Below are 16,625 nucleotides of genomic sequence, written 5' to 3'. Positions count from 1 at the left end.
CCTGTATTAGGGGACCTATATAGACGTCTGTACCACTGGGCCTTTACTAGTTCTGTATTAGTGGACCTATATAGTTGTAGCGTGGGCAAAATTCTTTCTTCTTCCCCATAGGGCTTTGGTCAAAATCAGTGCACTATATAGGGAATAGGGTGCCATTTGGGATCTAGCCATTGTCTCACAACAGTAATTCCTAGTCAGATAAATGCTCACACACACACACACACACAATATAATCTATAGCTCTGAACTAGCATCATTCTATATATAGGGTCACAATATAATCTATAGAGATCTGGTGTGTCCTATAGTTAGATACAAGGAGCACTGAACTAGCATCATAAAAGGAGAAAAGACGTGTTGATGATTGTTTTCTCTAATCGCCTTGTGTATCCAGGCCTTAACTTTGCCTCGTCTGTCCCTCCTGCCTCCCCTCTGCCCATCCGTCTGTCCATCTGTCTCCTCAATGATTGATATACCCCTCAAAAACCAGGATTCCCCAGGAAATGCGTTGGTTTTAACACTAGATTTTCTAAGCAAACTTTTCTATTGGCCTATAAAAAAAACTGTATGCACTCACTAACTGTAAGTCGCTCTGGATGAGAGCATCTGCTAAAAATGACAAATAAATAATAAAAAAATAAAGAGTTGACAAATGCATCTTTCCATCCTCTCTCTCCTCAGTGGTGACCTGCCCTCGGCCCCCTGACATCCATAACGGCCTCCTGGAGGGGTCAGTGTTTGAGTGGGGGACCAGTGTGAGCTACAGCTGCCTGCCCGGATATGAGCTCTCCTTCCCAGCTATCCTGACCTGTGTGGGTCTGGGCTCCTGGAGAGGGGATCTGCCTCAGTGTCTGCGTGAGTCAAACACAACGAACGCCTTCATATTTTCTTCTCCTCTCCCGACTGTCGCACAGCAATGTATTGTTTTAGAGATACATACAGGGATTCAATTCTGCACAAAACACCTAGATAGCAATGTGTTGCTACTGAGCTTTTCAACTCTGTACAAAGAGTTTTAAAGATACAGGTATTCAACGTGTGCAAACTTTCTTGCATCTCAACAAACAACAACACAGCATCACCAATAGGTGCATTAAGACACATGCATCACAAACTACAGCAGACAACGCGTGGATACAGTTCATAATTCAGTTCGGAAATTCCGGGGGGGGTGGGGGGGTGGGGGGGAATAATACTGATGGCAATGAATGATTTCTGGCTCTGTAACAACATGTAGATTGCCATGGCGTATTGTTTCCGAGGTGTTCAGCTCTGTAACAACATGTAGATTGCCATGGCGTATTGTTTCCGAGGTGTTCAGCTCTGTACAAACAGGTAGATTACACATTGTACTGTATAAAAATAGCATGTTGTCTTCTATATTGTGATGAAATATAGGTAGGCTGGCTACAATGCAGAGCTAGGAGAGTTGAGAATGAAACAATAGGAAAAAGTGCTGATCATGTAAATCCTGAAAAGTGATAATGATGCATATTGTACAGGAAATGCTTCCTCTATGGTCCCCAGTAGATTTGGTCTACTGAGTCCAGAACAGTGCAGAGCCATTACAGAGCTGGGTCCTTAGTGCAGCACTTAAACTGCTGAATATAGAGATTTACACCACAGCAGTACAGTATATAGTAATAACACTAGATTCACACCACAGCAGTACAGTACAGTATATGGTAATAACACTAGATTCACACCACAGCAGTACAGTACAGTATATAGTAATAACACTAGATTCACACCACAGCAGTACAGTACAGTATAGGGTAATAACACTAGATTCACACCACAGCAGTACAGTACAGTATATAGTAATAACACTAGATTCACACCACAGCAGTACAGTACAGTATATAGTAATAACACTAGATTCACACCACAGCAGTACAGTATAGGGTAATAACACTAGATTCACACCACAGCAGTACAGTACAGTATATAGTAATAACACTAGATTCACACCACAGCAGTACAGTACAGTATATAGTAATAACACTAGATTCACACCACAGCAGTACAGTATATAGTAATAACACTAGATTCACACCACAGCAGTACAGTACAGTATATAGTAATAACACTAGATTCACACCACAACAGTACAGTATATAGTAATAACACTAGATTCACACCACAGCAGTACAGTACAGTATATAGTAATAACACTAGATTCACACCACAGCAGTACAGTACAATATAGTAATAACACTAGATTCACACCACAGCAGTACAGTATATAGTAATAACACTAGATTCACACCACAGCAGTACAGTATATAGTAATAACACTAGATTCACACCACAGCAGTACAGTACAGTATATAGTAATAACACTAGATTCACACCACAGCAGTACAGTACAGTATATAGTAATAACACTAGATTCACACCACAGCAGTACAGTATAGGGTAATAACACTAGATTCACACCACAGCAATACAGTATAGGTAATAACACTAGATTCACACCACAGCAGTACAGAACAGTATATAGTAATAACACTAGATTCACACCACAGCAGTACAGTACAGTATATAGTAATAACACTAGATTCACACCACAGCAGTACAGTACAGTATATAGTAATAACACTAGATTCACACCACAGCAGTACAGTACAGTATATAGTAATAACACTAGATTCACACCACAGCAGTACAGTATATGTAGTAATAACACTAGATTCACACCACAGCAGTACAGTACAGTATATAGTAATAACACTAGATTCACACCACAGCAGTACAGTATATGGTAATAACACTAGATTCACACCACAGCAGTACAGTACAGTATATAGTAATAACACTAGATTCACACCACAGCAGTACAGTACATATAGTAATAACACTAGATTCACACCACAGCAGTACAGTACAGTATATAGTAATAACACTAGATTCACACCACAGCAGTACAGTATATAGTAATAACACTAGATTCACACCACAGCAGTACAGTATAGTAGTAATAACACTAGATTCACACCACAGCAGTACAGTACGTATAGTAATAACACTAGATTCACACCACAGCAGTACAGTACAGTATATGGTAATAACACTAGATTCACACCACAGCAGTACAGTACAGTATATAGTAATAACACTAGATTCACACCACAGCAGTACAGTACAGTATATAGTAATAACACTAGATTCACACCACAGCAGTACAGTATATAGTAATAACACTAGATTCACACCACAGCAGTACAGTACAGTATATAGTAATAACACTAGATTCACACCACAGCAGTACAGTACAGTATATAGTAATAACACTAGATTCACACCACAGCAGTACAGTACAGTATATAGTAATAACACTAGATTCACACCACAGCAGTACAGTATATAGTAATAACACTAGATTCACACCACAGCAGTACAGTACAGTATATAGTAATAACACTAGATTCACACCACAGCAGTACAGTACAGTATATAGTAATAACACTAGATTCACACCACAGCAGTACAGTACAGTATATAGTAATAACACTAGATTCACACCACAGCAGTACAGTACAGTATATAGTAATAACACTAGATTCACACCACAGCAGTACAGTACAGTATATAGTAATAACACTAGATTCACACCACAGCAGTACAGTATATAGTAATAACACTAGATTCACACCACAGCAGTACAGTACAGTATATAGTAATAACACTAGATTCACACCACAGCAGTACAGTACAGTATATAGTAATAACACTAGATTCACACCACAGCAGTACAGTACAGTATATAGTAATAACACTAGATTCACACCACAGCAGTACAGTACAGTATATAGTAATAACACTAGATTCACACCACAGCAGTACAGTATATAGTAATAACACTAGATTCACACCACAGCAGTACAGTACAGTATATAGTAATAACACTAGATTCACACCACAGCAGTACAGTACAGTATATAGTAATAACACTAGATTCACACCACAGCAGTACAGTACAGTATATAGTAATAACACTAGATTCACACCACAGCAGTACAGTACAGTATATAGTAATAACACTAGATTCACACCACAGCAGTACAGTACAGTATATAGTAATAACACTAGATTCACACCACAGCAGTACAGTACAGTATATAGTAATAACACTAGATTCACACCACAGCAGTACAGTACAGTATATAGTAATAACACTAGATTCACACCACAGCAGTACAGTATATAGTAATAACACTAGATTCACACCACAGCAGTACAGTACAGTATATAGTAATAACACTAGATTCACACCACAGCAGTACAGTATATAGTAATAACACTAGATTCACACCACAGCAGTACAGTACAGTATATAGTAATAACACTAGATTCACACCACAGCAGTACAGTACAGTATATAGTAATAACACTAGATTCACACCACAGCAGTACAGTACAGTATATAGTAATAACACTAGATTCACACCACAGCAGTACAGTACTATAGTAATAACACTAGATTCACACCACAGCAGTACAGTACTATAGTAATAACACTAGATTCACACCACAGCAGTACAGTACAGTATATAGTAATAACACTAGATTCACACCACAGCAGTACAGTACAGTATATAGTAATAACACTAGATTCACACCACAGCAGTACAGTACAGTATATAGTAATAACACTAGATTCACACCACAGCAGTACAGTATAGGGTAATAACACTAGATTCACACCACAGCAGTACAGTATATAGTAATAACACTAGATTCACACCACAGCAGTACAGTACAGTATATAGTAATAACACTAGATTCACACCACAGCAGTACAGTACAGTATATAGTAATAACACTAGATTCACACCACAGCAGTACAGTACAGTATATAGTAATAACACTAGATTCACACCACAGCAGTACAGTATATAGTAATAACACTAGATTCACACCACAGCAGTACAGTACAGTATATAGTAATAACACTAGATTCACACCACAGCAGTACAGTACAGTATATAGTAATAACACTAGATTCACACCACAGCAGTACAGTACAGTATATAGTAATAACACTAGATTCACACCACAGCAGTACAGTACAGTATATAGTAATAACACTAGATTCACACCACAGCAGTACAGTACAGTATATAGTAATAACACTAGATTCACACCACAGCAGTACAGTACAGTATATAGTAATAACACTAGATTCACACCACAGCAGTACAGTACATATAGTAATAACACTAGATTCACACCACAGCAGTACAGTACAGTATATAGTAATAACACTAGATTCACACCACAGCAGTACAGTACAGTATATAGTAATAACACTAGATTCACACCACAGCAGTACAGTATATAGTAATAACACTAGATTCACACCACAGCAGTACAGTACAGTATATAGTAATAACACTAGATTCACACCACAGCAGTACAGTACAGTATATAGTAATAACACTAGATTCACACCACAGCAGTACAGTACAGTATATAGTAATAACACTAGATTCACACCACAGCAGTACAGTACAGTATATAGTAATAACACTAGATTCACACCACAGCAGTACAGTACAGTATATAGTAATAACACTAGATTCACACCACAGCAGTACAGTACAGTATATAGTAATAACACTAGATTCACACCACAGCAGTACAGTACAGTATATAGTAATAACACTAGATTCACACCACAGCAGTACAGTACAGTATATAGTAATAACACTAGATTCACACCACAGCAGTACAGTACAGTATATAGTAATAACACTAGATTCACACCACAGCAGTACAGTACAGTATATAGTAATAACACTAGATTCACACCACAGCAGTACAGTATATAGTAATAACACTAGATTCACACCACAGCAGTACAGTACAGTATATAGTAATAACACTAGATTCACACCACAGCAGTACAGTATATAGTAATAACACTAGATTCACACCACAGCAGTACAGTACAGTATATAGTAATAACACTAGATTCACACCACAGCAGTACAGTATATAGTAATAACACTAGATTCACACCACAGCAGTACAGTATATAGTAATAACACTAGATTCACACCACAGCAGTACAGTATATAGTAATAACACTAGATTCACACCACAGCAGTACAGTACAGTATATAGTAATAACACTAGATTCACACCACAGCAGTACAGTATATAGTAATAACACTAGATTCACACCACAGCAGTACAGTACAGTATATAGTAATAACACTAGATTCACACCACAGCAGTACAGTATATATAGTAATAACACTAGATTCACACCACAGCAGTACAGTACAGTATATAGTAATAACACTAGATTCACACCACAGCAGTACAGTACTATAGTAATAACACTAGATTCACACCACAGCAGTACAGTACAGTATATAGTAATAACACTAGATTCACACCACAGCAGTACAGTACGATATAGTAATAACACTAGATTCACACCACAGCAGTACAGTACAGTATATAGTAATAACACTAGATTCACACCACAGCAGTACAGTAAGTATATAGTAATAACACTAGATTCACACCACAGCAGTACAGTAAGTATATGTAATAACACTAGATTCACACCACAGCAGTACAGTACAGTATATAGTAATAACACTAGATTCACACCACAGCAGTACAGTACAGTATATAGTAATAACACTAGATTCACACCACAGCAGTACAGTATATAGTAATAACACTAGATTCACACCACAGCAGTACAGTACAGTATATAGTAATAACACTAGATTCACACCACAGCAGTACAGTATATAGTAATAACACTAGATTCACACCACAGCAGTACAGTACAGTATATAGTAATAACACTAGATTCACACCACAGCAGTACAGTACAGTATATAGTAATAACACTAGATTCACACCACAGCAGTACAGTATATAGTAATAACACTAGATTCACACCACAGCAGTACAGTATATAGTAATAACACTAGATTCACACCACAGCAGTACAGTACAGTATATAGTAATAACACTAGATTCACATCACAGCAGTACAGTACAGTATACTGTAATAACACTAGATTCACACCACAGCAGTACAGTACAGTATATAGTAATAACACTAGATTCACACCACAGCAGTACAGTACAGTATATAGTAATAACACTAGATTCACACCACAGCAGTACAGTATAGTGTAATAACACTAGATTCACACCACAGCAGTACAGTACAGTATATAGTAATAACACTAGATTCACACCACAGCAGTACAGTACAGTATATAGTAATAACACTAGATTCACACCACAGCAGTACAGTACAGTATATAGTAATAACACTAGATTCACACCACAGCAGTACAGTACAGTATATAGTAATAACACTAGATTCACACCACAGCAGTACAGTACAGTATAGTAATAACACTAGATTCACACCACAGCAGTACAGTACAGTATAGTAATAACACTAGATTCACACCACAGCAGTACAGTACAGTATAGGGTAATAACACTAGATTCACACCACAGCAGTACAGTATATAGTAATAACACTAGATTCACACCACAGCAGTACAGTACAGTATATAGTAATAACACTAGATTCACACCACAGCAGTACAGTACAGTATAGGGTAATAACACTAGATTCACACCACAGCAGTACAGTACAGTAGATAGTAATAACACTAGATTCACACCACAGCAGTACAGTACAGTATAGTAATAACACTAGATTCACACCACAGCAGTACAGTACAGTATATAGTAATAACACTAGATTCACACCACAGCAGTACAGTACAGTATAGGGTAATAACACTAGATTCACACCACAGCAGTAAAGTACAGGGTAATAACACTAGATTCACACCACAGCAGTACAGTATATAGTAATAACACTAGATTCACACCACAGCAGTACAGTACAGTATATAGTAATAACACTAGATTCACACCACAGCGGTACAGTACAGTATATAGTAATAACACTAGATTCACACCACAGCAGTACAGTACAGTATATAGTAATAACACTAGATTCACACCACAGCAGTACAGTACAGTATATAGTAATAACACTAGATTCACACCACAGCAGTACAGTACAGTATATAGTAATAACACTAGATTCACACCACAGCAGTACAGTATATAGTAATAACACTAGATTCACACCACAGCAGTACAGTACAGTATATAGTAATAACACTAGATTCACACCACAGCAGTACAGTACAGTATATAGTAATAACACTAGATTCACACCACAGCAGTACAGTACAGTATATAGTAATAACACTAGATTCACACCACAGCAGTACAGTACAGTATATAGTAATAACACTAGATTCACACCACAGCAGTACAGTATATAGTAATAACACTAGATTCACACCACAGCAGTACAGTACAGTATATAGTAATAACACTAGATTCACACCACAGCAGTACAGTACAGTATATAGTAATAACACTAGATTCACACCACAGCAGTACAGTACAGTATATAGTAATAACACTAGATTCACACCACAACAGTACAGTATATAGTAATAACACTAGATTCACACCACAGCAGTACAGTACAGTATATAGTAATAACACTAGATTCACACCACAGCAGTACAGTACAGTATATAGTAATAACACTAGATTCACACCACAGCAGTACAGTACAGTATATAGTAATAACACTAGATTCACACCACAGCAGTACAGTATATAGTAATAACACTAGATTCACACCACAGCAGTACAGTACAGTATATAGTAATAACACTAGATTCACACCACAGCAGTACAGTACAGTATATAGTAATAACACTAGATTCACACCACAGCAGTACAGTATATAGTAATAACACTAGATTCACACCACAGCAGTACAGTACAGTATATAGTAATAACACTAGATTCACACCACAGCAGTACAGTACAGTATATAGTAATAACACTAGATTCACACCACAGCAGTACAGTATAGTAGTAATAACACTAGATTCACACCACAGCAGTACAGTATAGGGTAATAACACTAGATTCACACCACAGCAGTACAGTACAGTATATAGTAATAACACTAGATTCACACCACAGCAGTACAGTACAGTATATAGTAATAACACTAGATTCACACCACAGCAGTACAGTACAGTATATAGTAATAACACTAGATTCACACCACAGCAGTACAGTATATAGTAATAACACTAGATTCACACCACAGCAGTACAGTACAGTATATAGTAATAACACTAGATTCACACCACAGCAGTACAGTACAGTATATAGTAATAACACTAGATTCACACCACAGCAGTACAGTACAGTATATAGTAATAACACTAGATTCACACCACAGCAGTACAGTACAGTATATAGTAATAACACTAGATTCACACCACAGCAGTACAGTACAGTATATAGTAATAACACTAGATTCACACCACAGCAGTACAGTACAGTATATAGTAATAACACTAGATTCACACCACAGCAGTACAGTATATGGTAATAACACTAGATTCACACCACAGCAGTACAGTACAGTATATAGTAATAACACTAGATTCACACCACAGCAGTACAGTACAGTATATAGTAATAACACTAGATTCACACCACAGCAGTACAGTACAGGTATATAGTAATAACACTAGATTCACACCACAGCAGTACAGTACAGTATATAGTAATAACACTAGATTCACACCACAGCAGTACAGTACAATATAGTAATAACACTAGATTCACACCACAGCAGTACAGTACAGTATATAGTAATAACACTAGATTCACACCACAGCAGTACAGTACAGTATATAGTAATAACACTAGATTCACACCACAGCAGTACAGTACAGTATATAGTAATAACACTAGATTCACACCACAGCAGTACAGTACATATAGTAATAACACTAGATTCACACCACAGCAGTACAGTACAGTATATAGTAATAACACTAGATTCACACCACAGCAGTACAGTACAGTATATAGTAATAACACTAGATTCACACCACAGCAGTACAGTACGTATATAGTAATAACACTAGATTCACACCACAGCAGTACAGTACAGTATAGTAATAACACTAGATTCACACCACAGCAGTACAGTACATATATGTAATAACACTAGATTCACACCACAGCAGTACAGTACAGTATATAGTAATAACACTAGATTCACACCACAGCAGTACAGTATATAGTAATAACACTAGATTCACACCACAGCAGTACAGTACAGTATATAGTAATAACACTAGATTCACACCACAGCAGTACAGTACAGTATATAGTAATAACACTAGATTCACACCACAGCAGTACAGTACAGTATATAGTAATAACACTAGATTCACACCACAGCAGTACAGTACAGTATATAGTAATAACACTAGATTCACACCACAGCAGTACAGTATATAGTAATAACACTAGATTCACACCACAGCAGTACAGTACAGTATATAGTAATAACACTAGATTCACACCACAGCAGTACAGTACAGTATATAGTAATAACACTAGATTCACACCACAGCAGTACAGTACAGTATATAGTAATAACACTAGATTCACACCACAGCAGTACAGTACAGTATATAGTAATAACACTAGATTCACACCACAGCAGTACAGTACAGTATATAGTAATAACACTAGATTCACACCACAGCAGTACAGTACAGTATATAGTAATAACACTAGATTCACACCACAGCAGTACAGTACAGTATATAGTAATAACACTAGATTCACACCACAGCAGTACAGTACAGTATATAGTAATAACACTAGATTCACACCACAGCAGTACAGTACAGTATATAGTAATAACACTAGATTCACACCACAGCAGTACAGTACATATAGTAATAACACTAGATTCACACCACAGCAGTACAGTACAGTATATAGTAATAACACTAGATTCACACCACAGCAGTACAGTACAGTATATAGTAATAACACTAGATTCACACCACAGCAGTACAGTACAGTATATAGTAATAACACTAGATTCACACCACAGCAGTACAGTACAGTATATAGTAATAACACTAGATTCACACCACAGCAGTACAGTATATAGTAATAACACTAGATTCACACCACAGCAGTACAGTACAGTATATAGTAATAACACTAGATTCACACCACAGCAGTACAGTACAGTATATAGTAATAACACTAGATTCACACCACAGCAGTACAGTACAGTATATAGTAATAACACTAGATTCACACCACAGCAGTACAGTACAGTATATAGTAATAACACTAGATTCACACCACAGCAGTACAGTACAGTATATAGTAATAACACTAGATTCACACCACAGCAGTACAGTACAGTATATAGTAATAACACTAGATTCACACCACAGCAGTACAGTACAGTATATAGTAATAACACTAGATTCACACCACAGCAGTACAGTACAGTATATAGTAATAACACTAGATTCACACCACAGCAGTACAGTACAGTATATAGTAATAACACTAGATTCACACCACAGCAGTACAGTAGTATAGTAATAACACTAGATTCACACCACAGCAGTACAGTACAGTATATAAGTAATAACACTAGATTCACACCACAGCAGTACAGTACAGTATATAGTAATAACACTAGATTCACACCACAGCAGTACAGTACAGTATATAGTAATAACACTAGATTCACACCACAGCAGTACAGTACAGTATATAGTAATAACACTAGATTCACACCACAGCAGTACAGTATATAGTAATAACACTAGATTCACACCACAGCAGTACAGTACAGTATATAGTAATAACACTAGATTCACACCACAGCAGTACAGTACAGTATATAGTAATAACACTAGATTCACACCACAGCAGTACAGTACAGTATATAGTAATAACACTAGATTCACACCACAGCAGTACAGTATATAGTAATAACACTAGATTCACACCACAGCAGTACAGTACAGTATATAGTAATAACACTAGATTCACACCACAGCAGTACAGTACAGTATATAGTAATAACACTAGATTCACACCACAGCAGTACAGTATATAGGTAATAACACTAGATTCACACCACAGCAGTACAGTACAGTATATAGTAATAACACTAGATTCACACCACAGCAGTACAGTACAGTATATAGTAATAACACTAGATTCACACCACAGCAGTACAGTACAGTATATAGTAATAACACTAGATTCACACCACAGCAGTACAGTATATAGTAATAACACTAGATTCACACCACAGCAGTACAGTATATAGTAATAACACTAGATTCACACCACAGCAGTACAGTACAGTATATAGTAATAACACTAGATTCACACCACAGCAGTACAGTACAGTATATAGTAATAACACTAGATTCACACCACAGCAGTACAGTACAGTATATAGTAATAACACTAGATTCACACCACAGCAGTACAGTATATAGTAATAACACTAGATTCACACCACAGCAGTACAGTAAGTATATAGTAATAACACTAGATTCACACCACAGCAGTACAGTACAGTATATAGTAATAACACTAGATTCACACCACAGCAGTACAGTACAGTATATAGTAATAACACTAGATTCACACCACAGCAGTACAGTACAGTATATAGTAATAACACTAGATTCACACCACAGCAGTACAGTACATATATGTAATAACACTAGATTCACACCACAGCAGTACAGTACAGTATATAGTAATAACACTAGATTCACACCACAGCAGTACAGTACGTATAGTAATAACACTAGATTCACACCACAGCAGTACAGTACAGTATATAGTAATAACACTAGATTCACACCACAGCAGTACAGTACAGTATATAGTAATAACACTAGATTCACACCACAGCAGTACAGTACAGTATATAGTAATAACACTAGATTCACACCACAGCAGTACAGTATATAGTAATAACACTAGATTCACACCACAGCAGTACAGTACAATATAGTAATAACACTAGATTCACACCACAGCAGTACAGTACAGTATATAGTAATAACACTAGATTCACACCACAGCACAGTACAGTATATAGTAATAACACTAGATTCACACCACAGCAGTACAGTACAGTATATAGTAATAACACTAGATTCACACCACAGCAGTACAGTACAGTATATAGTAATAACACTAGATTCACACCACAGCAGTACAGTACAGTATATAGTAATAACACTAGATTCACACCACAGCAGTACAGTACAGTATATAGTAATAACACTAGATTCACACCACAGCAGTACAGTACAGTATATAGTAATAACACTAGATTCACACCACAGCAGTACAGTACAGTATATAGTAATAACACTAGATTCACACCACAGCAGTACAGTACAGTATATAGTAATAACACTAGATTCACACCACAGCAGTACAGTACAGTATATAGTAATAACACTAGATTCACACCACAGCAGTACAGTACAGTATATAGTAATAACACTAGATTCACACCACAGCAGTACAGTACAGTATATAGTAATAACACTAGATTCACACCACAGCAGTACAGTACAGTATATAGTAATAACACTAGATTCACACCACAGCAGTACAGTAGTATATAGTAATAACACTAGATTCACACCACAGCAGTACAGTACAGTATATAGTAATAACACTAGATTCACACCACAGCAGTACAGTACAGTATATAGTAATAACACTAGATTCACACCACAGCAGTACAGTATATAGTAATAACACTAGATTCACACCACAGCAGTACAGTACAGTATATAGTAATAACACTAGATTCACACCACAGCAGTACAGTATATAGTAATAACACTAGATTCACACCACAGCAGTACAGTACAGTATATAGTAATAACACTAGATTCACACCACAGCAGTACAGTACAGTATATAGTAATAACACTAGATTCACACCACAGCAGTACAGTACTATAGTAATAACACTAGATTCACACCACAGCAGTACAGTAGAGTATATTAATAACACTAGATTCACACCACAGCAGTACAGTACAGTATATAGTAATAACACTAGATTCACACCACAGCAGTACAGTACAGTATATAGTAATAACACTAGATTCACACCACAGCAGTACAGTACGTATATAGTAATAACACTAGATTCACACCACAGCAGTACAGTACAGTATATAGTAATAACACTAGATTCACACCACAGCAGTACAGTATATAGTAATAACACTAGATTCACACCACACCAGTACAGTACAGTATATAGTAATAACACTAGATTCACACCACAGCAGTACAGTACAGTATATAGTAATAACACTAGATTCACACCACAGCAGTACAGTATATAGTAATAACACTAGATTCACACCACAGCAGTACAGTACAGTATATAGTAATAACACTAGATTCACACCACAGCAGTACAGTATATAGTAATAACACTAGATTCACACCACAGCAGTACAGTACAGTATATAGTAATAACACTAGATTCACACCACAGCAGTACAGTACAGTATATAGTAATAACACTAGATTCACACCACAGCAGTACAGTACAGTATATAGTAATAACACTAGATTCACACCACAGCAGTACAGTATATAAGTAATAACACTAGATTCACACCACAGCAGTACAGTACAGTATATAGTAATAACACTAGATTCACACCACAGCAGTACAGTACGATATAGCAATAACACTAGATTCACACCACAGCAGTACAGTACAGTATATAGTAATAACACTAGATTCACACCACAGCAGTACAGTACAGTATATAGTAATAACACTAGATTCACACCACAGCAGTACAGTATATAGTAATAACACTAGATTCACACCACAGCAGTACAGTATAGGGTAATAACACTAGATTCACACCACAGCAGTACAGTACAGTATATAGTAATAACACTAGATTCACACCACAGCAGTACAGTACAGTATATAGTAATAACACTAGATTCACACCACAGCAGTACAGTACAGTATATAGTAATAACACTAGATTCACACCACAGCAGTACAGTACAGTATATAGTAATAACACTAGATTCACACCACAGCAGTACAGTACAGTATATAGTAATAACACTAGATTCACACCACAGCAGTACAGTACAGTATAGGGTAATAACACTAGATTCACACCACAGCAGTACAGTACATATATAGTAATAACACTAGATTCACACCACAGCAGTACAGTACAGTATATAGTAATAACACTAGATTCACACCACAGCAGTACAGTACAGTATATAGTAATAACACTAGATTCACACCACAGCAGTACAGTATAGTATGGTAATAACACTAGATTCACACCACAGCAGTACAGTATATAGTAATAACACTAGATTCACACCACAGCAGTACAGTACAGTATATAGTAATAACACTAGATTCACACCACAGCAGTACAGTACAGTATATAGTAATAACACTAGATTCACACCACAGCAGTACAGTATATAGTAATAACACTAGATTCACACCACAGCAGTACAGTACAGTATATAGTAATAACACTAGATTCACACCACAGCAGTACAGTACAGTATATAGTAATAACACTAGATTCACACCACAGCAGTACAGTACAGTATATAGTAATAACACTAGATTCACACCACAGCAGTACAGTACAGTATATAGTAATAACACTAGATTCACACCACAGCAGTACAGTACAGTATATAGTAATAACACTAGATTCACACCACAGCAGTACAGTACAGTATAGGGTAATAACGCTAGATTCACACCACAGCAGTACAGTATATAGTAATAACACTAGATTCACACCACAGCAGTACAGTACAGTATATAGTAATAACACTAGATTCACACCACAGCAGTACAGTACAGTATATGGTAATAACACTAGATTCACACCACAGCAGTACAGTACAGTATATAGTAATAACACTAGATTCACACCACAGCAGTACAGTACAGTATATAGTAATAACACTAGATTCACACACAGCAGTACAGTATATAGTAATAACACTATATTCACACCACAGCAGTACAGTACAGTATATAGTAATAACACTAGATTCACACCACAGCAGTACAGTACAGTATATAGTAATAACACTAGATTCACACCACAGCAGTACAGTACAGTATATAGTAATAACACTAGATTCACACCACAGCGTACAGTAAGTATATAGTAATAACACTAGATTCACACCACAGCAGTACAGTACAGTATATAGTAATAACACTAGATTCACACCACAGCAGTACAGTACAGTATATAGTAATAACACTAGATTCACACCACAGCAGTACAGTACATATAGTAATAACACTAGATTCACACCACAGCAGTACAGTATATAGTAATAACACTAGATTCACACCACAGCAGTACAGTATATAGTAATAACACTAGATTCACACCACAGCAGTACAGTACAGTATATAGTAATAACACTAGATTCACACCACAGCAGTACAGTATATAGTAATAACACTAGATTCACACCACAGCAGTACAGTACAGTATATAGTAATAACACTAGATTCACACCACAGCAGTACAGTATATAGTAATAACACTAGATTCACACCACAGCAGTACAGTACAGTATATAGTAATAACACTAGATTCACACCA

At 36.4% G+C, this 16,625-nt stretch overlaps 1 protein-coding gene across 1 annotated transcript in view; it reads left to right on the top strand.

Annotated features, from left to right (window-relative positions):
* Positions 1–16,625, top strand: part of LOC121543738 (CUB and sushi domain-containing protein 3) — a 205,368-nt gene that overhangs the window by 138,946 nt on the left and 49,797 nt on the right. Inside the window, exon 28 of the mRNA XM_045226581.1 lies at positions 682–855. Coding sequence (XP_045082516.1) covers positions 682–855 — 174 coding nt within the window. The remainder of the gene's footprint in view (positions 1–681; positions 856–16,625) is intronic.

Source organism: Coregonus clupeaformis, chromosome 17 (genome assembly GCF_020615455.1).
Source record: "Coregonus clupeaformis isolate EN_2021a chromosome 17, ASM2061545v1, whole genome shotgun sequence".
Classification (NCBI taxonomy): domain Eukaryota; kingdom Metazoa; phylum Chordata; class Actinopteri; order Salmoniformes; family Salmonidae; genus Coregonus; species Coregonus clupeaformis.
The sequence above is the reverse complement of the archived record's forward strand: the minus strand, read 5'-3'. Positions and strand labels throughout refer to the sequence as shown.